The following is a 22,819-nucleotide window of genomic DNA, read 5'->3' on the forward strand; positions in this document are numbered from 1 at the left end:
GTGCACTTATGTGTTGATCAGTTAATACCAATTTGATGGTGAGTACATGTGGTGCTTGTCTTTCCATTCTTGGGATACCTCACTTAGTAGAATGTGTTCCATAATGCTTTTTCCCTACCTAATCTTTTCTGCAAAGTGAAAATTTGTTCTCTTGGGTTTCTTTAAATATTTGATTTCTGATATTATTTTGACTCCCAAATTATAAGTTATATGAAAAAGATACTCTCACGTTGTTTCTTCTTCTGAAAATCTGATATTCCAATATCCAGTCCAGGACAGAAGATAAAATAGAGCGATTCAAGAAAGCAGTTGAGTACTATTCAGTCACAACCAAACTCTCTTCGCTGCCAGTGGGTCCCTCCTTTCTAGGTAAGGCTTCCATCTTACCCCAAGCTACTCTATTCATAGGGGAATCTGAGTTGGTTCCTCAGGAACTCTAGGGCCAGAGTGGAATCACTTATGTTGTGATTCCTCCTAGAATTCAGTCCTATTCGATAGACATTCTCCTTTTCATTTTCATGTCATAAGAGAGGTGACATAAGAAGGTCCCTGCTTTCTCAAATTTATATAGATAAATAGGTAACAGAAGGGGTGCAATGCCATTTCCTTAACTTGGGTTTCTTCTGGTGCTAACTTCCATTCTGGCCTGATATATGTAAAATAGCCCTGTCTTCGGGGTCAGGCCAAAGTGTGAATTCCATCTCCGCTGCCTACAAACTGTGTGACCTTGGCAAGTTACATTTGTATGAAATGTGGCTCATGATACTGACTTTATAGGATTATTATCAGATAAAATAATTTATGTAAGGCTCCTAGCATGGCCCATAGTAGCTATTCAATAAATTGTAACTTATTAATAATAATTTTAGGTGATATGGGGTGAGGGGAACATCACATGGTAGCATTATTAGGATTGACTGAAGTATAGCCCTTTCTCTTGGCTTCAGGTTTTCGGAATAACAGGCTTGGAAATCCTCCTCTTCCACGCCATCAAATGGGCACCATTTCTGCTGGCAAGCCAATGGTAAGCATCATTTAAGACTTCTGAAACTATTTGTTAGCATTAGTCTTGGGTTCCTTTCTGATTTTTATAACCCAAGTTAAGGAGTTAGGCTGATTCAGTGTTATCAGACTGTCAAGGCTGCATATACCTACATCACATTTTCAACTTGAGGCTGGCAGACTATGTAAAAAAAGCATCCAAATCAGAAACCACCAGGGCATTGTGAAGGTAGATTAACTAATGTCAGAGAATGGTACTAGGAGACCTGGACTGGTCCATTGTCCTGCCTGTGGAGGATTCTGTTCATATATCACTATTAGAATTATTTCTCATTATTCTCAGTAGGTACTTTGTGTCTCAACAGTCCTTGCTACTGGCATCATCCACTATGTCACAACTTTTGAGGGAACCATCTTGGAGCCTGGTAAAATGTTAAATAGCTTTTCTGTCTGTTTTGTCCTTTAGTTTTCTCACCAAGTACCCCAGAAAATGAAATATCCACCACCATTCCCAATGGGACCCAACTCATCTCTTCTCTTCTCCCCCCATGCTTTGGGGGAATCCCATGCTTTTTCTGAGGATCCCATGCTACAGGACAGCCCCTTTGCCAACTGGGCTGTCTCTTATGACTCCTCTGCATCCCAGTTTCCCAATTACCTGACTTCTAAAGCCTCACCTCCTTTGGGACCAGACTCTTCCCACTCTTCTTCCTCTGATGGTGATGAGCCAAATGGAGCTAGCTCAGAGTAAGTATCTCTATAGACACCCAGGGGAACAGACTTCTGAGGCATCTGTATTCCTTTACTGGTGATCTGGGTAGGGGTTATGGGGACGTGTACATTCCTGGCTTTCTTCTGTAGCTCTTTGCTTTCATGAAAGAAAAGTAGGAAAACTTTCTCTATGCTTTCCTGCTTCATGCTTATTTGGCCCTGTGCAGGTGGTAATTTTCAGACACCCAGGCCACTGAGGTAAAAGACAGCCTAACAGCTGGTGAGGGAAGCCCTGGTATGGATGTGCTCTATATCATGGCTGTCATTTCTTAGTTTGTGAGGGGGGTAGGTTGAATGTAAAAGAAAAAAAAAGAAAAGAGTTTATAGAGTAGAAATATTGGAGCAGTTGAGTAGGCAGTTACATTGCTTAGTAACTAAGACAGAGTTCTGAGGATTAAAACAGTAGGATTTTATACTAGCTCATTTGTTCGCAGATTATTCCTCCAAACAGATTATTCCTGGGAAACAGAGCTGCTTTGAGGTTGTAACTGTAAATATTTTCTTAATACATAAGCAGACTCTAAACATGGCCTCTTCCAAGGTGTAAAGGATCCAAAGTGTTTCTCATGACTTCTGATTGCTTTGGTTTGTGTCAGGTGAAAGAAGCCAGGAGGGCAGTGATGGCCACCGAGAGGAAAGGTAACAGGTCCAGTGCTAACCCAGTGTCCTGACCTTCAGAGGGTTTATGAGATTTCTTGGGCCCAGAATGGACATCCTGAGTTGGAATACCTTTATCAACCTCCCTTTTCTCTTCTACACTGTCTTTCTAAATTTTTTAGTCATATCACAGAAGCACTTCAGCAGCAGCCTGAATGGGAAGATCCCAATGGTGACAGAGGTTCTTGGGTACAGCCCGTTGATGCTGGAGTTTCAGAAGCCAGCCTAGGTGATGGTGAGCCCCACATCCCCTCTCTGCTGTCTATGTCTACAAGGAACCACATGGACATCACCATTCCACCCTTACCTCCAGTAGCTCCAGAAGTCTTGCGGGTTGCCGAACACAGACATCGGAGGGGTCTTATGTACCCATATATCTATCACGTCCTCACTAAGGTGAGGCAGCCCATCAGCACCTACTTCCCTGCTCTTAACACTGTACTTCATACTTACTAGGACTGTAAGTTACCAGAGAAAATTTTGATCATTAGTTTCTGAAGGGAAATAAAAGGAGACCAAGTATACTGGGACCCCTCATTGTATTAAGGGCCTCAGGTTAGTTGAGACCAGCAGGAGATAGGACTGTGCAGTAAATGAGGCCCCTCGAAGAAAAGTGTAATTGTGAGATTTTGAAGTAGATAATGTACCAAATTGTTAGACTCTGGTTCTAGGGATGGACACAGTCTAAGAAGAGGCTTTATACCCTTGTTCCTTATCTCTTCCTATACTTCTGCAGAGCTGTTCCTCTCCTCCAGTTTTACCATACAAATCCATCCCCCAGAAAAATGTCTAAGATGGACTTTTCCCATTAGTCAGTCCTAGTTGAGACTTTTCATTTTAATTTTTTGAAGGAGTCCCGCTCTGTCACTCGGGCTAGGGTGCCGTGGCCTCAGGCTAGCTCACAGCAACCTGAAACTCCTGGGCTCAAGCAATTCTCCTGCCTCAGCCTCCCAAGTACCATGCCCGGCTGATTTTTCTATTTTTAGGAGAGACGGGGTCTCACTCTTGCTCAGGCAGGTCTCAAACTCCTGGCCTCAAGCGATCCTCTGGCCTTGGCCTCCAAGAGTGCTAGGATTACAGGCATGAGCCACCACGGCTGGCTTAGTTGAGACTTTAAAAATGGAATATAGCTTATAAATTGGCTATGATCAGCTGGGCTCGTTACAGTTTCTTTTTAGCCTGAAACTCTGTCTAAATACAGATAGAAAATTTAGTAGCTAGGCTACAGTTTATTAGTGGTTCTTCTCAGCTCAGTTCGAAACCTTGAGATAACTCATTTTCTCCTTTCCTCTGGACCGTTCTTTTGTTAGGGGGAAATTAAGATCCCTGTATGTATTGAGGATGAGTGTAACATGGAGCTGCCTCCAGCTGCTCTCTTGTTCCGGTCAGCTCGTCAATATGTATATGGAGTCCTTTTTAGTCTGGCAGAGACACAGCGGAAAATGGAACGCCTGGCCATACGCCGGCGGCTGCCTGTAGAAGGTAAGTGTAGTTCTAGATTTGACAGTTCTGTCAACATTTGACACAGAGCAAAAATGTCTGTGTAAACACATTATACTTTCTGGCTATGGAACAGTCTTTAAGAAAATGCATCATTCACCAGAATACATACTGGTATGGGAAATATATTAACTTAAGCCCCAATTCTGTACTTACCAAGCATTCAGAGTAACTATCACTTATAATAACCATACTGGGCTTTGGGAATATAGAGGTATATCTGCCACAGTCTCTTGTCCTTCATGAGGTTTTTGTTTTGGGATTTGATCCTATAGTCTGCGGTCCCCCAACCCCGGTACCGGTCCACGGCCTGTTAAGGACCTGGCAGCAGAGTTCCGCTGCGGCTACCTGGTGCACCCCCCTCACTGCTCGCCCAGTCCATGGAAAAAATTGTCTTCCATGAAACTTAGGAAGGTAGGGATGGGGTGGGGGGGGCACACAGCAGGAGGTGAGCCGCAGGTGAGCAAATGAAGTTTCATCTGTATTTGTAGCCTCCCCCCATTGCTTGCATCACCACCTGAGCTCCACCTCCCTTGCCCCTCCCCCACTTCTGTGGAAAAATAGTCTTCCATCAAACCGGTCACTGGTGCCAAAAAGGTTGGGGACTGCTGCATGTAGTTGGAGCCATTGAGGTATTTTAAGCTGCAGAGTGACGTGGTCAAATTAGTGTGTTCAAAAGAATGCTCTAGATTTCTGTTTCTGGGAAGATGGAGTAGATTAGATGTACTTTTCCCTATTCCTCCTGCCAAGTACAACTAAAAGCCCAGGACTTATATATTAAACAATACAAAGCACTCTAGAAGGCAGACTGGCTGAGGATCTTGGGACCCAAGGAATGACACAGTGATACAAAGGTGAGTTACCTGGGTTTTCTTTTGCCTCACATATCCCATACTGGGTGTGGGACAAGCCCAAAAATGCCAACAGCAGCAGACCAATAAGAGGCCTCCTCCCAAAAAAGCCTGCTTTCTCTCGCCAAAGGACCAAAATGGAGCAACCTAGCAACACAGAAAATTTTTAGATAATAACCGCTGTGCTCTAGCCAAAGACCGTAGAAAAACTATGTTCTAACCCACCCCCACCAGCAAAGACCAAATGAAGAACCTACACTTCCACCCTTACTAGGCTGTAATGAGGTACCCCACCTATTGCTGCTGGAGAGGTGTCAGACAAGGTCAAGTGGGGAGCCAAGACTTCTACTCCCACCTAGCAGTAATGAAACAGTGTCCCCTTCACCTCCTAGAGTGATGTCAGAAAAGGCCTGCTAAAACACTAGATTTAAATAAGATTCAGAGTCTTTTAAAATAATACCCCAAATATCCAGGTTTCAATTGAAAATCCCTTATCATACCAAGAACCAGAAAGATTTCAAATTTAGATCTCAAACTGACTGAGGAAATAAAATGAACACAAACATGACAGAAGTTTGAATTATCTGACAAGAATTTCAAAACAGCCATCATAAAGATGCTTTGACAAATAATTACAAACATGCTTGAAACAATTAAAAACAGAAAGTTACAGCAAAGAAATAGAAGATATAAAGAGAAACCAAATGGAAATTAAGAACTAAAAAATATAATAACCAAAATAAAATTCTCAACGGATGGGTTAAATGGCAGAATGGAGACAGTAGTGGAAAGAATCAGTGAACTTGAAGGCAGAACACTAGAAATACCTAGTCTGAATAACAGAGAAAATAGACTGGAAAAAAAGTGAACAGAGACCTGTAGGACTATAACAAAAGACGTAATGTTTGTGTCATCAGAATCTCAGAAGGCAAGGAGAAAGAGGGTGGAGCTGCAAAAATATTCTAAAAAATAATGGCTGAAATATCCCCAAATTTGACAAAAATATACACCTACAGATTCAAAAAGCTGAGTAAATTGTAAACCCAAAGAAATCCATGCCAAGATACATCACGATCAAACTTTCCAAATGTAATGATAAAAAAAATTTATTGAAAGCAGCCAGACAGAAATGATGTATTACCTGTAAGGGGAAAATAATAGAAATAACATCTGATTTTTCATCAAAAGCCATGGAGTTCAGAAGGAAGTAGCATTAATTTTCAAGTGCTAAAGGAAAAGAATTGTAAACTCAGAATTCTATATCAAACAAAAGTATCCTCCAGTAATGAAGGGAACATCAAGACCTTTTTAGGTGAAGAAAAACCAGGATAATTTTTCATAAGCAGACCTACCTTAAAAGAATGGCTGAAGGTAGTTCTCTACACAGAAAGGAAATGATAAAAGAGGGAATCTTGGAACATTAGGAGGGAAGAAAAAACAGAGGAAACAACAAAAGTATGGATAAATGTGATAGAATTGCCTTTTTCTCTTGAGTTTTCTAGATTATATTTCACATTGAAGCAAAAATTATAACATTGTTTAATGTGGTTCTCTATGTATGTAGCAAAAATATTTAATGACAATTATAAATGGAGGAGGGTAAAGGCACAGAGCATAGGTCAGGTTTCTATACTTGATAAAATATCAACACCAGTAGACTGTGATAAGTTATGCATATATGATTTAATACCTAGAACATGCACTGAAAAAGATACACAGAGAGATATACTTAAAAATGCTATAAATAAATCAAAATGCAATTCAAAAATTAGTTCGGCCAGGCTCAGTGGCTCACGCCTATAATCCTAGCACTCTGGGAGGCCAAGGCAGGAGGATTGCTTGAGCTCAGGAGTTCGAGACCAGCCGGAGCAAGAGCAAGACCCTGTCTCTACTAAAAATAGAAAAATTAGCTAGGCATGGTGGCACATGCCTATAGTCCCAGCTACTCGGGAGGCTGAGGCAGGAGGATCGCTTGATCCCAAGAGTTGGAGGTTGCAGTGAGCTATGATGACACCACTGCACTCTACCCAGGGCGATCGAGTGAGAGACTGTCTCAAAAAAAAAAAAGGAAAAATTAATTCAAGTAATCCTAGGAAGGGAAGAACTAGAAAGCAGAGAAATGAAAAGCAGAGAGAACTAATAGAAACAAAAATAAAATAACAGGCTTAATTCATGTAAGAGGTATGACTATAGCAAATTAAAATGTAGAGATTGGCAGACTAGATAAAAACATAAGCCATCTATGTGCTGTCTGTAAAAACTTACTTCAAATATGAAGGATATAGGTAAGTTGAAAGTAAGAGGATGGAGGATGATATACCATGCAAACATTAATCAAAAGAAAACTGCAATTCTGAGCAAGGAAAATTGCCAGCGACAGAGAAGGACATTATACAGTGGTAAAAAGGTAAATCCACCAAAAAGATATAGCAATCCTAAATAAGTATCACCAAATAACAGAGCCACAAAATATGCAATGCAATAACTGATAGAACTGAAAGGATAAATAGACAAACTCAAAGTTGTAGTTAGAGACTTCAACCTCCTTATTAATAATGAGTAAGACAACTAGACAGAAAGTAAGGATATAGAGGAACTCAGCACCATCAGTGAACAGGATCTAATTGACTCTTATAGAACACAAAATAAGAGCACAATGCATATTCTTTTCATGCACTCACAGAGCATATACTATGACAGATCATATCCTTGACCATAAAACAAACCTCAGTAAATTTAAAAGTATTGGGTCAGCTGTGGTGGTTGGTGTGTGCCTGTAATCTTAGCTACTCAGGACACTGAATAGGGAGAGTCACTTGAGCCCAGGAGTTTGAGACCATCCTGGGCAATGAGCAAGACCCCATCTCAACGAAAAACTTTAAAAAATTTAAAGAATTTGAATCATATAGGGTATATATTCATTCCACTATGGAATGGAAAAGAAAGAAATATATTGAACTAAATGAAAATAAAAGGTATTAAAATTTGTGGGATGGAGCTAAATCATTGCTGAGAGAGAAATTTATAGTATTAAATGTTCACATTAGAAAAGAAGTCTCTAATCAATAATCTAAACTTTCAGCTCAAGAAACAAGAGAAGGAGTAGAAAACTAAACCCAAAGCAAACCAAAGGGAGGAAATAATAAAGATAAGAGCAGAAATCAGTGAAATTGAAAACAGAAATCCAGTAAAGAAAATCAATTAAACAAACACCTTGTTCTTCGAAAAGAACAATACAATTGACAAACTTCTAGCAACACTGCAAAGAAAAAGACAGAAGACCCAAATTTGAATGAATTGGAGAATGAAGCAGCATATCACCACAGAACCTACAGACATTCAGAGAATTATATGGGAATACTATAAATAATTCTACACACATAAATTTGACAGATGAAATAGACCAATTTCTCAAAATACAGAAATTACCATCTCACCCAACATGAAGTAGATAATTTGAATAGGCCTATAAATATTAATGAAATTTAATTAAGAACTTTCCAAAAAAATCTGGCCCAGATGGTTTCACTGGAGGATTTTACCAAATATTTAACAAAGAATTAACATCAATTCTACACAATCTTTTCCAGAAAATACAAGAGGAGAGAACACTTTCTCATTCTATAATATGAAGCTATATTATTGCCCCAATAATAAAAACAGATGAAAATAGTAGTACATAAAAATAACATTTCAGACCAATATCCTCTATCAATATATGTTATGGACTGAATGCACATGTCCTCCTCAAATTCATATGTTGAAACACTATCCCCAGTGTGATAGAATTAGGAGGTAGGGCCTTTGGAAGGTAATTAGGTCATGAGGGTGGAGTCTTCATGAATGGGATTAGTGCCAATATGAAATGGACCCCGAGAGCTTTCTCTGTTTTCCACCGCCAGCACCTTGATCTTGGATTTCCCAGCCTCTAAAACTGTGAGAAACCAATGTCTGTTGTTTATAAACCTCCCAGTCTATGGTACTTTGTTATAGCAGCACAAATTGACTAATACAATATAGATGCAAAAATTCTTAACAAAATATTAGCTAGTAGAATTCAGCAATATATAAAAAGAACTATACACCATGGCCAAGATCAAGTAGGGTTTATTCTATGGTTGTAAGGCTGGTTCAGTATTTGAAAAATCAATAAACATAATCCACCGTATAAACAGGCTAAGAAAGAAAAATCATATCATATCAATGGATACAGAAAAGCATTTATCAAAATTCAACATTCTTTCATGATAAAAAGTCTCAGAATACTAGGAATAGATGGGAACTTCCTCAACTTGATAAAGAACATCTATAAAGAACCTACAACTAACATATAGTTGTCCCTCAGTATATGTGTGGGATTGGTTCTAGGACCCTACATATACTGAAACCCATATATACCAGTCAGCCCTGCATAACCCGCGTATACAAAAAGTTGCCCCCCCATATATATAGGTTTCACATTGAATACTGTGTTTCCTGTGAATACTGTTTCTGATCCGTGTTTGGTTGGAAAAAATCCACATGTAAGTGGATGCACATGGTTCAAACCCATGTTGTTCAAGGGTCAACTATACTTAATGGTGAAAGACTGAATGTTTTTCTTCAAAAATCAGAAACATGACTAGAATGTCAGCTTTTTCCAGTTCTCTTCAACATAGTACTAGAAGTTTTAGAGTAGTAAGGTAAGAAAATGAAATAGAAGGCATGCAGATCAAAAAGGAAGAAATAAAACTATGCATAATTGCAGATGACTTATGGTCTATGTAGAGAATCAAAAGGAATCTACAACAAAACTCCTGGAAGTGATAAATGAGTTTATTAAGGTTATAGGATACAAAATAAACATAAAAATTGATTGTATTTCTATATACTAACAATGAATATGTGGAACTGAATTTTTAAAATACAATACCATTTATAGTCCTTTCAAAGAAAATTAAATATTATAAATTTAGCAAAAGGTATTCAAGATCTGTATGCTGAAAATTACAAAATGCTGATGAAAGAAATCAAAGAAGACCTAAATAAATGGAGAGACATAGATGTTCATGGATTAGAAGACTCAGCATAGTAAAAATGTCAGTTCTCCCCAAACTGATATATACAGGTTTAACGCAATTCCTATCCAAATCCCAGCAAGATTCCTTGTAGACATAGACAAGATATCCAGCTCTGTACTAAATTTATAAATAGGAAAGACAAAGGAATTAGACTAGCTAAAACTATTTGGAAAAGGAAGAATAAATTGGGAGCAATTGCTGAACCTGACTGCAAGACTTATTATGTAGCTAAAATAATTAAGACTGTGTGATATTGGCAGAAGTATTGACACATAGATCAATGGAACACAATAGGGCATCCAGAAATAGTCCCACACAAGAACAGCCAACTGATTTTTGACAAAGCTGCAAAAACACTTCATTGGAGAAAGGATAGGTAGTATTTTTCAAAGATGGTGCTGGATGAACTGGACATCCATAGGTGAACAATTACCACATATCTATACTGGTATCTAAAACATGTAAAGAACTCTCAAAACTGAACATTACAAAAATGGTACTGCCAGTCTGGAAGAGAATTTGTAATTTTTTTTCAAAACTAAAACTAGACTGGCCAGGTGCAATGGCTGATGCCTGTAATCCTAGCACTTTGGGAGGCCAAGGTGGGAGGATCGCTTAAGGTCAGGAGTTGGAGACTAGCCGGAGCAACACAGTGAGACCCTGTATCTACAAAAAAATAAGAAAAATTAGCTGGGTGTCACAGTGTGTGCCTGTAGTCTCAGCTACTGTGGAGGCTGAAACAGAAAGATCATCTGAGCCCAGGAGTTTGAAGTGCAGTGAGCTAGGATGACGCCACTACCCTCATGCCCAGGCGACAGAGCAAGAGACCTGTCTCAAAAAAAAAAAAAAAAAACTAAACTAAAAGTAGACTCAACTTACAGGTCAACAGTTACACTCTTGGGCATTTATACTAGAGGAATGAAGACTTATTTTCATGCAGGAAGTTGTTCACAGTGCAGCTTTATTCTTAATAGCTCCAAACAACCTAGATATCTTTCAATGGGTGAATGGTTAAACTGTGGTATATCCATACCATGGAATACTACTCAGCAAAAGAATAATGAACTATTGATACCATGCAACAACATGGATGGATCTCAAGGGCATTTATGCTGAATGAAAATGCCAATCTCAAAAGGTAGCATACTGTATGATTCCAGTCATATAACATTCCCAAAAATGACAAAACTATAGAAATGGAGTACAGATTTTCATGGTGGTTTCCATGAGTTAGGGATGGTGCTGGAAAGCATTGGGTATGACAATAAAGTGTTGGCACAATGGAAATCTTTGTGGTTATGGATTAGTTCTGTATCTTCATTGCAGTGCTGGGTACATGAACCTACATAACATAGAACTATATACACACATTGTAACGATGTCAATTTCCTGGCTTTGATAAGGTATAACCATTAAAGAAATTGGGCAAAGTGTACACAGGACCTCTCTCTACTATCTTTGCAACTCCCTATGAATTTATAATTATTTCAAACTAAAAAGTTTTTTTTTAAAAAAAATAATATTCTAGTGGTTGTACAGCATGGGTGTGAGGCAGACCAAACAGGATGAAAGTAGGAACAAATAGTTTGGAGACTCTTTTCAGGTGAAAGATGATATTTGAGCCACTACAGTATTTGTTGTGCTGGAGAAAAGGGAACAGATAGAGGGGATGATAAGGAGGTAGAATCAGCAGGGTGTCGGTGATATCCAGCTGTGTAGGAGGTGGAGGGGAGAGAGGACTCTAGGATGACTCTCAAGTCTCTAGCTTGGGTGATTGAGTAGATGCTAGATGTCTCAAATAAAAGAGGCCATAGCTTAGGAGGCTGAGATGTATTAGAAGTATATAGAAGCCATGTTTTCCTGGTCTGCTACACCTTTGTAAATCTAAAAAATGTTGGTTTTTTGAGAATTTTGTGAAATTTCTTAAAGTCTTTTGGGGTGTCCTATTGTCTATTATGAAGCCAGATAGTCAAATAATTTTTCCTTGGACTCCTTTCCTTGCCTAGCCTGGAACATCAACTTAATAAATAAGTTTCAAAGTCATTAAAAACTGTGTGACATTGGGCCTTGATTTCTTTATCTACAAAATGACCTCTTGTTTTGTGATAATGTAGTCATAATAGTTCTCTTTCAAGATTTTTATGAGAATTAAATGAGTTAATATATGTAAAGTACTTAACACATCAAGCACCTAATAAATGCTTACTATTCCTGCTGTTACTGCTGCTAATAATAAAAATTATAGTAACAGAAAAATTAAAAGATGTTGAAATGCGATGGATCTTGAAAATTGTGGCCAGCTGTAGAAATGCTCTAGAGCCTATTTTCCCTCAATTTCTGTTTTCTAGTTCCTTCAGTGATCCTTAAAGAGTGGTCTGCCTATAAAGGGAAGTCACCTCAAACCCCTGAGCTGGTATCTGCACTGACATTTCGAGAATGGACTTGCCCAAACCTCAAGAAGCTCTGGCTAGGCAAAGCAGTTGAGGACAAGAACAGAAGGATGCGGGCCTTCCTGGCCTGTATGAAGTCAGACACACCCAGTATGCTCAATCCAGCCAATGTCCCCACCCATCTGCTGCTCATGTGCTGTGTACTCCGGTAAGCCATGTGACAGAGAGGCAGCCAGTTCTTTTTTCTTTTACTTTTTTGACATTTCCCTTAAGCAAGTGTTTTTATGGTATTTCAGAGTGGGAATATTTTTGTTTTATGTTCATCTTAGTCTTCAGAAACACTGAAAATGATTGTTAGGATAGTCTCCTCAGTTTTGATCTTTTATGTTTGGTTTTACTTTACTTTTTGTCTACTTCACTCCTCATTCCTGATCCAGTTCCCTTCTTTCCACCCATAGTCATCCACTCTTAGGTATTTGATGAGTATCCTTCCAAGCCATTTCCATATATTTATTTAGACATGTACACCCATGCACAGTCTCTATTATTTTTTATATGTGTAGATACTTTTTCCTTTTTTGACATGAAAGGTATTGTGCTGTATACCTCATTTTGTTTCTTACTTTTTTTCGCTCAATGTTATTTTTGAGATCTATCAATATTCATATATGGTTCATTCCTTTTGACTGCTGGATTATGTTTCATCAAATACTAATATCACAGTATTTTATTTATTGATTGATGGATAGTTATGTCCAGTACTTTGATATTACAAACAGTGCCATAGGGAATATCTTCATAGATGTTTCTGTCTCTCTGTGTTCCTATGTCAGTTTATCTGAAGTATAAGCCCAGGAGTACAATTCCTGGATCCTGTAAAATATGCATGTAGATTTTTCACTAAATATTGCCAAATTGCTCTAGGTTATAGCTGTACTAATTTATATTCCTATGAACAATACATAAGTGTTTCTATTCGCTCATATTATTGCCAGTGCTAATATTATACAACTTCTTAATTTTTGCCAATCCAGTGAATTTCAAGTAGTGTGTTTTAATTTGCACTTATTTGCTTACAGATGAGGTTAGTCTTCTGTTTTTATGCTTATTAGCCATTTGAGTTTCCTCATTCTCTGAAGTGCTTATTTGTCTTTCAAATTGGCTATTAGGTTACTTGTCTTTTTCTTGCTGATTACAGAAGTTTCTTATCACATATGTGTGTGTGTACACAGACACATATATAGGAGATATCTTTTTTGTATTTGTATATACGTGCATGTGTCTGTGTATCAAATATCTTTTCCAGTCAGCCACAATTTGTTTAAACTTTATGTACAATATCCTTTGTTGAACAGAAGTATTTCATTTTTGCCAACCTTTTATTATTATAATTTCACATATACAGAAAAATCGGAAAGTTAGTACAGTGAACACTCATATAACCACCACCAAGATTCTACAAATAATATTTTGCTATACTTGCCTTATTCTATATAACTAACCATGTATTCATCTCTAGTCATCCACTCATTCTTTTTAATGCTTTTCTGAGTAAATTGTAGATATCAGTATATTTCTCCCTTCAACAAGAAGTATTTATTTTGGTTTTGTCCAACACTTAAATACCTTTATGGTATATGCTTTGGTGTCTTTTAAAATAAATTATCCCTCACTCCTGGGTCATAAAGATATTTTTCTACATTTTCTTATGGTTTTATAGGGTTGTCTTTCATTTCAGGTCTTTAATGTAGTGGGTATTTATTTTTTACATGGTGTGAGAAAGGATATAACTTTCTTTTCTATACATGCTAAGCCAGTTTCCCAGCTCCATTTATTAAATGATCTCTTCTTTCCTCACTGATTTGTATTACCACCATTCCTATGTATCAACTTCCTATATATACATGAGTTAATTCCTGGATTCTATTTTGTCCATTGCCTATTTGATCCATCATCAATATCACATATTTCAATTATTAAGGGTTTGCAATTTGCCTTAATATCAGATGGGGGAAATCTCTGCTCTTTGCTTTTCTTCTTTCAGAATTGTACTAGCTATTTCTGTACCTTATGAATCTTTATTTTTCCATATATAATTTAGAATCAGTCTACAAAATCATGTTAGGATTGTTTTTGTCATTGAATTGAGTTTATGGATTAATTTGGGCAACATTGACATCTTTATAACGTTAAATCTTCCCATCCAAAGATAATAATTTACCTTTGCCATTTGCTCAAGTCTCTTCCTTTATGTCATAGTAGAGTTAATTGTTTTCCATACAGGTCTCCTGCATTTAAAATTAATTCCTAGGCATTTGATATATATTGTTATAATTATGGATGATACTTGTTTCTATTATACTTTCTCATTGTTTATTTGCTGATGTTTAAAGGGGAGGTCAGGCCCTACGAGTCACTAGAGAGTTATAGAACACTAAGGTTTTTTTGGTTTTTTGTTTGTTTGTTTGTTTGTTTGTTTTGCCCCAGCTAGAGTGTCATGGCATCAGCCTCGCTCACAGCAACCTCAAACTCCTGGGCTCAAGTGATCCTCCTGCCTCAGCCTCCCAAGTAGCTGGGACGACAGGTGTGCACCACCACCCCTGGCTAATTTTTCTATTTTTAGTAGAGACAGGGTCTCACTCTTGCTCAGGCTGGTCTCAAACTCCTGAGCTCAAGTAATGCATCTGCCTCGGCCTCCCAGAGTGCTAGGATTACAGGCGTGAGCCACCCCCTGCCGAGCACTAAGCTTTTAAACCAGGAAGATCTTAGTTTGAATTCTGGTTCTGGCATTTTTCAGCTTGAATAAATCACTTTAGCTTTTCTGAGCATCTGTTTTCTCACTATAAATGGGTATAATAATTCTTCTCAGAGCTGTTTGAACATTGAAAAATGCATGCACGGGCCCTACCATGTAATAGATGCTCAATATATGTTAATTCCATAACTACTTGACATTAAGATCAGTGACTTATGAAGTTTTCCCAATAATAATAATTGTTCAAAGGTTACATAGTATAAAATCTGGTTGGAAATTTAGAATTAAATTTTAAATGAACATTAACTTATCATAAATACTGCATTGCCCAGCAATATCAAGTAAATACTGGGTAGGAACATTGAACTTTAGCCTATTAAGTACTAGAAGTCTAAACTCCTCAATTTCTTCTACTAATTATAGGTAAAAGGATAAGGATTTATTCTTCCTACTTCCTGACATGTTCCTGGGCCACAGCTCTACATTGTCCCGTATTAACTCTGAAATTGCATATTTTGTTTATCTTCTTTCTAAAATGTATAGTAATTGCTCATTTTCCCACTTATTTGGTGCTCTGGGTTATATGGAATATATCCAGGAACATAAAAATCACTAAAAATGGCTTATAAACAGCTGTTATAGTAACTATCACAAAGACTGTGCTCTGATAGTCTAATAGGTTCTATATATTTCCCCAAAGAGAATCTCTTAGGCTCCTGCTCCACCTACTTATTCTTAATTTTTTGTTGTTTAAATTTTTTTTTATTATTTTGTAGAGATGGGGTCTCACTATATTGCCCAAGCTGGTCTCAAACTCCTGGCCTCAAGCGAGCCTCCTGCCTTGGCCTCCTAAAGTGCTGGGATTACAGGCATGAGCTACCATGCCTGGTGTATTTATTCATAATTTAGACACATTTCTGACAGTTTGGTCATCTGATTTTCTAGTGTACAACAGATCAGAAGCAGTAAATTGTAAGGGAGATCAGAGAGGGAGTAGGAGCTACTCTTAGAACTAGGCCCACTGACAGTAGTGATAAGTGATAACCTATTGCCTAAATACAGGGGAAAAGATAGAAAGATTACTTTCTTTTTTTTCTGGTAGCCAAATATCTTATGAACGATTACTTGTTTTTAAATTTATTCATTTATTTTTTAGAGATAAGGTCTCACTGTCATCCAGGCTGGAGTGCAGTGGTTCAATCAAAGCTCACTGCAGCTTTAAACTCCTGGGCTCAAGCCATCCTCCTGCCTCAGCCTCCCTGGTAGCTGGGGCTACAGGCAAACACCAACACACCTAGCTATTTTTTTTTTTTTTTTTTTAGAGATGGGGTCTGGCTATGTTGCCTGGGCTGGTCTTGAACTCCTGGCCTCAAGTGATCCTCCCGCCTTGCCCTCCCTAAAGTTTTGGGATTACAGGTGTGAGCTACCGCACCTGACCAAAAGATTACTTTTTTAAAAGACTCAAAAAAAAGAGGCAACATCTGGAGTCATTTAGTGTAGGGTGAAATTGCCCTATATAAATCAGTAACCCAGTGTTCATAAAATCATCAACAAGAGCTACTATAATAGTACATATATGTACCTGGCAGTGTGCTAAGTCAGCCCTTTGCATACGATGCTTCAGATCTTCATTATACACTGAAAAGTAGGTATCATTTATCTCCACTTACAAATGAGGAAACAGACTCAAAGAGCAGTGACTCACAAAGGTTACATAGCTACCTAGTAAGAGGTACTGAGAGAGTTTGAACCCAAGTTTCTCCCAATTCTTATGTTTTTTAAGAAAACAAAATGGTAGAAGAATGCAGTTTTAACAATTAGTATAAAATCTGGTTGGAAATTTAAAATTAAATTTTAAATGAACATTAATTTATCCTGAATACTGCATTACCCAGCAATACAAGTAAACACTGGGTAGGAACACTGAAATATAGCCTAATTGAATACTAGGGATCTAAACTCCTCAATTTATTAACTATAGGTAAGAGATTCCTCTCATGAACGTAAAGTAATGCTGGGAAAGTTGTGGCTAAAATTTATGTCTGTGAGGCTTTTGGCCTAGAGAAATAGCGTCTTCTAGGAAAGGTTGATATAGTTTGAGGAAGTCAGAACCTTTGCACATATAATCGTCATCACTGAGGAGGGAGGGATACTGAAGGCTTCTAGGGGTGGGATGCAGTTCATCCAAATCTTAATAGTTTTCCAGAGAAGGAACATGAAATTAGACAAGGTCCCTCTGCTTGATTTATGGGTGAAGTTGAGGAGTCTCTCCTGAGAAACAAGTCTATTAAGAAGCAGTAGATTCACTCCCGGCTATAATAGGATATTTAGGTTAACCATGTGCAATCCTGACATGTAAAGAATAAAGAGATAGAAAAACTAGTGTTCATCCTCCTTTCCCATCCACCATCTGTGGTGGAACCACCCACCTAGACACAGATTTTCGTAAAAACCCTTACGGGGAAGACCATCACTCTCAAGGTTGAACCCTCGGATACTACAGAAAATGTAAAGGCCAAGATCCAGGATAAGGAAGGAATTCCTCCTGATCAGCAAAGACTGATATTTGCTGGCAAGCAACTGGAAGATGGACATACTTCATCTGACTACAACATTCAAAAGCATGAAAGCCTGTCTCATCCTCTGATCCATTAACAGGAGTCCCCTCTACATCTTGTGTTGACTTTGTGGTGGTGCTTAGAAAAGGAAGAAGTCTTACACCACTCCCAAGAAGAATAAGCATAAGAGAAAGAAAGTTAAGTTGGCTGTCCTGAAATACTATGAGGTGGATGACAATGACAAAATTAGTCACCTTCATTGGGAGTGTCCTTCAGATGAATGTGGTGCTGGAGTTTTTATGGCCAGCCACTTTGATAGTGAAATAAGTGGACATTATTGTGGCAAATGTTGTCTAACTCACTGCTTCAGTAAACCAGAAGACAATTAATTGTATATAAGTTAATAAAAGACATGAACTAACCAAAAAAAAAAAAAAAAACTTGTGTTTGTTCACTTGACAGAAGGTTTATCAGGAAAAGCAAATGAGCAAGAATAGCTTAGAAATTTCTAAAAAGAACAATAAGAGGTGTCTTGGCCCTACTTGATACCTAAATGTATTATAAACTTAAACAATGCGATACCAGCACAAAGATTGACAGGTTGTTGTCTTAGAGCAGATAATACTGAATAAGACTCTAGACACATTAGAACTTAAAATATGCTACAAGGAGACTTAGGCTCTGGGGAGGTGGAATTGGGCTATTTACTGAAGCTTCTTTCCCTAATAGTCCAGGAAAAAATTTACATTTTGTCTTTTTCTTACCATGGCTTCAGTTCACAAATTGCTGAATGGCACTTATATTCTCAGAAATTACCAAAAGCCAAGTGCTGTCTTGCATCCATTTTTGGGTATTCACTTTGCAGACTATTGCTCCAATAGTCATCAGAAATCAGTGGCTTCTCCTGGCCAAGCAATTAAACATGAAATAAAAGACCATTTTAGGCATTTGAAGGATGAAATTGCAAATCACTGGCCTATCCAGAAGCTGCCCTATGCATGAGGTCTTACTGGAACAAGCCAAGTTCATCTGGCAGTTCCATGGGAAAGAAGACTTGGATAACTGAATAGTGACTTCTGATAAGATGATTGGAGACAAAAGTGAAGTGTTCTTGAAAATGTGCTGGAATAACCAAAGTGCACTGCTCTGTGGAACTCTGAGCTCTGAGGCGCCTCAGGACGGGTAGAAGTAGGTACTGTGCAATGATATCCAAGATTCCAAGGGGCCCTTTTGAGAGGAAGAGGTCTTATAACTGGTCCTAATTCAACACTCTGTGTGTCAGTAGGGATGGTTGGCTTTTGATGGTAAATATCAGGGAGGACATATGTAATCCAGAGGAAGAATCAGATGTACCAGTACTTCATGTTCACCTGTGGGGGACCCTACTGGCAGGAGGTCAAGATTCCTTTCCCCAAGTTTGTTTGTTTGTTTGTTTGTTTTTAGCAAATCAAGGAAGAATCCAGGATGTTCAGTGTCAGCTTCTGCTTGACAAGATCTTTTCTATAGGATTCATCTTGGCTGATAAAGTGAATGGTCTATTCTTCCTGGAAATAGATTTTATTGGAGTGTTTACTGATCCAGCCCACACAGAAGAGTTTGCCTATGAAAATTCTCCAGAACTTAGCCGAAGACCTTTTAAATAAAGATCATGTGGTAGTTTTGTATTACTAACCTGAGGGAAGTAGCATCGCAGTAATACAGACAAAATATATCTTTAGTGGCATCCAAAAAATATGCTAAGGGAAGCATCATAAATCAGTGAGGCAGAGATGAATTTTTAAAATAACTATTGTTTAGAGAATTAGATTAGCATTTGGGAAGAAAACATGCATTTAGAGCCATGTCTCACATAAATTCCAGATGGATTGATTATAGAGATAAATGTAAAAATAAATGGTAAAAGGCAAAATAAAAACTAAACAATGATTTAACTGACCTTGGGATAGGAAAAGAATTTTTAAAGTGAAAATAAACAAAGAAGGCTTAAGCCTGGAGCACTGTCAAAAACAATAGCAGGCTTGTGCAATGGCTCACGCCTGTAATCCCAGCACTTTGAAAGGCCAAGGCAGGAGGATCACTTGAGACCAGGAGTTCAAGACCAGCCCAGGCAACATAGTGAGACCCCATCTCTACAAAAAATAAAAAACAAAAAAAAAGTAGGCATGGTGGTATGCACCTATAGTCCCAGCTACTCAAAAGGCTGAGGCAGGACGATCATTTGAGCTCCCAAGTTCAAGGCTGCAGTGAGCTATGATTGTGCCACTGCACTCCAGCCTGGGTGACAGAGCAAGCCTCTATCTCAAAAACAAAACAAAACAATAGCAACCTTGATGGCAAAAAGTCAGGGAAGGCAAATACCTCAGTTGCCCATGGCTGCAATACACCAAGCCAAAAATTTAACTGGGCAATCTGGGCAATAACACAGCCATATGGGCTTTGATAAGTTATCACATAGTCCTAGGGATCTGGAAGCTTGCATGTATACTCAAGAGAGACCATAGGGACCCCCAATTATATATTTATACCTGGCTGAACATGAGACCTTATACAAGGTGAAAATAAAAAGTCAGGACAGACTTGTAAACTGCCTGAAGTTTTAATGCATGTCCCAAACATGCACATAGAACCCTTTGGTAAATGATGGAAGCCTTGTTGCTCACGGTGTTTATGCACAACTTTCACCAACTCAATCACTGGCTGACTAATAAGCTATGCTGATCCAAGGGAGACCCCTAGGAAGGTAGGCTTAAAAATAAAAAGAAGAATTTAAAATCTGAGCAGGGATATCAGTGGCCACATGCTACAGAGGAGACAGACTTTTTTCAAAATTAATCCCGATGAGTCTCTAAACAAATAGATAAAAAAGCAGCAGCAAAAACAATGCTGGAGTGGAGGGTCAAAAGTCCAGAGTTGCTACAATATGTTATCAAAACTGTCCAATCTCCAAGCTGGGCATGGTGGCTCACACCTATAATCCCATTACTTTGGGAGGCTGAGATGGGAAGATCGCTTGAGGCCAGGAGTTTGAGACCAGCCTGAGCAAGAGCAAGACCCCCATCTCTACCAAAAAATAGAAAGATTAGCTGTGTGTGGTGGCACGTGCCTGTAGTCCCAGCGACTTGGTAGGGTGAGGCAGGAGGATTGCTTGAGCCCAGGAGTTTGAGGTTGCTGTGAGCTTTGATGCTACCACTGCACTCTAGTCTGGGCAACAGAGTGAGACTCTGTCAAAAAAAAAAAAAAGAAGAAAGAAAGGAAAGGAAGGGAGATATACAGAAATAATAATTGCAAACTTCCCAAATTTGATGAAATCTACACATCCAAGAAGATCAGCAAACTTTAAGTAGTATAAACTCAAAGAGTCATATCTAGACACTGTGAAAAGACAAAGACTGTCTTAAAAGCAGCAAGAGAAAAACAACTCATTCCATACAAGGGAACCACAAGAAGATTAACAACAGTAATAAAAAGGTAGAAGAAACCCAAGTTTCCATCAGTGCGGTGTGTATATACAATGAAATATTATTCAGCCTTAAAAAGGAAGGAAATTCTGGGATACGCTATAACAGAGATGAACCTGGCCAAGAGGATCACCCACGAAACCCTACTTATAGGACAGAAGCTCTATTCCAGGGGCAACAGGCCAGATACTTGGGACCCCAATTATCCCCGCCCTAGCTCATGGGTAAGGAGGAGTTTCCACAATGGGATGGGCAAGCCAAAAAGACGAGGGCCTGCCCACTCCAGTCTCATTGTCAGTGCCCTCTGGTACAGCAGGGGTGTCACTTGTCACTCAGGGAAAAGCAGCCCAGCTCTGATGAAATGTCCAGAGTTCTCAGTGGGAAAAGAAGACCATAAGGACAAGGAGCTCCACACTTCTGCCTGAAGGGACTGCCTTAATTCGTAAGAGAGCATGGAGAACTCCATGCCTAAGAGCATGCAAAAAACAATAGAAATCTTGATGATGATAAATTAAGAGGAGGTTGGTAGCTCCATGATATAAGCAAAGTGGCAGAGCATCCAGAAGCTTTATAGGGAGAAACAAGGAAAGAAATAGCTAAAAGCCCTCGTGGAATCACAGTCTACTTGGAATCAAGAAAGGTATGTGTATGCACTACCTAGCAATCACTTAAGAGCTACAGAACAGAACATGGGCAAACTTCAAAGCATTCCCCAAGCCACACACAGACCCATCAATACAAGCCAGATGACTAACTGGCCCAAGGGGCTAAAACACCACCTGTCGACCAAACATTGACTGATAATAAGCTACTCTGACCCAGAGGTAACACCTAGGAAGCCAGACTGAAAATTGAAATCAAACATATCACTCCCGTTTGGAAAACTGTGTGGATGTCCAAGTCTGTGCCTTCTTAGTAGCGATCAGAGAAAGAACCTCCAAGCTACTGGTCCCTCACTGAATGTAGGGCAAAAAAGTTTAAACTCCCCTAACCATGATAGAATGATAGAAGCCTTATTCCATATATATATTCAATGGTAAAGAGTAAAAATCTAACTGGCTGAGAGTATATAAGCATAACCTTTGACCAGTTAGTGGCTTATGCTGACCCACGGGTGACACCTAGGTAGACAGGCTAAAAGATAAAAACAAAGGGGAAAATTCTCAGCAGGGACATCATAAGCTGCACCCTGCATGGGAAATAGACTTCACAGAATTAGCACAACCAAGTCACTAAATAACTAAACAAGAGAACAGCCAAGCAACAACACTGACTAGCCCTGGACTGGAGGGTTGCTGTGATATATTATCTAAAACATCCAGTTTTTAACAAAAACTTCCAAGACATGCGAAGAAACATGAATGTGTGACCCATACACAGTGTTAATAAAGCAGGCTTTTGAAGGGGCCCACATGGTAGACTAAGCAGGCAAAGACTTCAAAAGCAGTTATTACAAGAATGTTCATAGAACCAAACAATGCCATCATAACAAATGAAGGTATGATGACAATATCTCATCAAACAGAAGATGTTAATAAAGAGAAACTATTAAAAAGAACCAGGGAGATATTCCAAAGTTGAAAAGTATAATAACTGAAGTGAAAAATTAACTAAAGAGGATTAACAGTAGATTTGAGCTGGCAGAAGAAAGATCGAAAATAAAGAAAAATGCCTCAGAGAAATGGGTGTCACCATTAAGTGCATCCACATACATGTAATGGTAGTACCAGAAGGCAAGGAGAGAGAAAAAGGAACAGAAAAAAATCTTTGGAAAAGTAATGGCTGAAAACTTCCCAAAATTGATGAAAAATATTAAT

General features: G+C 38.6%; 1 protein-coding gene and 2 pseudogenes across 2 annotated transcripts in view; all 3 read left to right on the forward strand.

Moving 5' to 3' along the window:
• The window catches only part of FAM120C (family with sequence similarity 120C), a 97,130-nt gene that overhangs the window by 52,898 nt on the left and 21,413 nt on the right, over positions 1-22,819 (forward strand). For both annotated transcript variants that reach the window (XR_001138294.1, XM_012663975.1), the window contains exons 5-10: positions 270-369; positions 948-1,024; positions 1,469-1,749; positions 2,553-2,826; positions 3,741-3,912; positions 12,190-12,439. Coding sequence is in view for 1 of the 2 variants with exons in the window: in XM_012663975.1 (XP_012519429.1) it covers positions 270-369; positions 948-1,024; positions 1,469-1,749; positions 2,553-2,826; positions 3,741-3,912; positions 12,190-12,439 (1,154 nt within the window). In the remaining variant the exon portion in view is untranslated. The remainder of the gene's footprint in view (positions 1-269; positions 370-947; positions 1,025-1,468; positions 1,750-2,552; positions 2,827-3,740; positions 3,913-12,189; positions 12,440-22,819) is intronic.
• Positions 16,984-17,933, forward strand: LOC105826061 (annotated as a pseudogene).
• On the forward strand, positions 18,310-19,200 carry LOC105826062 (annotated as a pseudogene).

The sequence above is a fragment of the Propithecus coquereli genome, unplaced genomic scaffold (genome assembly GCF_000956105.1).
Source record: "Propithecus coquereli isolate 6110/MARCELLA unplaced genomic scaffold, Pcoq_1.0 Scaffold849, whole genome shotgun sequence".
NCBI classification, from domain to species: Eukaryota; Metazoa; Chordata; class Mammalia; order Primates; family Indriidae; genus Propithecus; species Propithecus coquereli.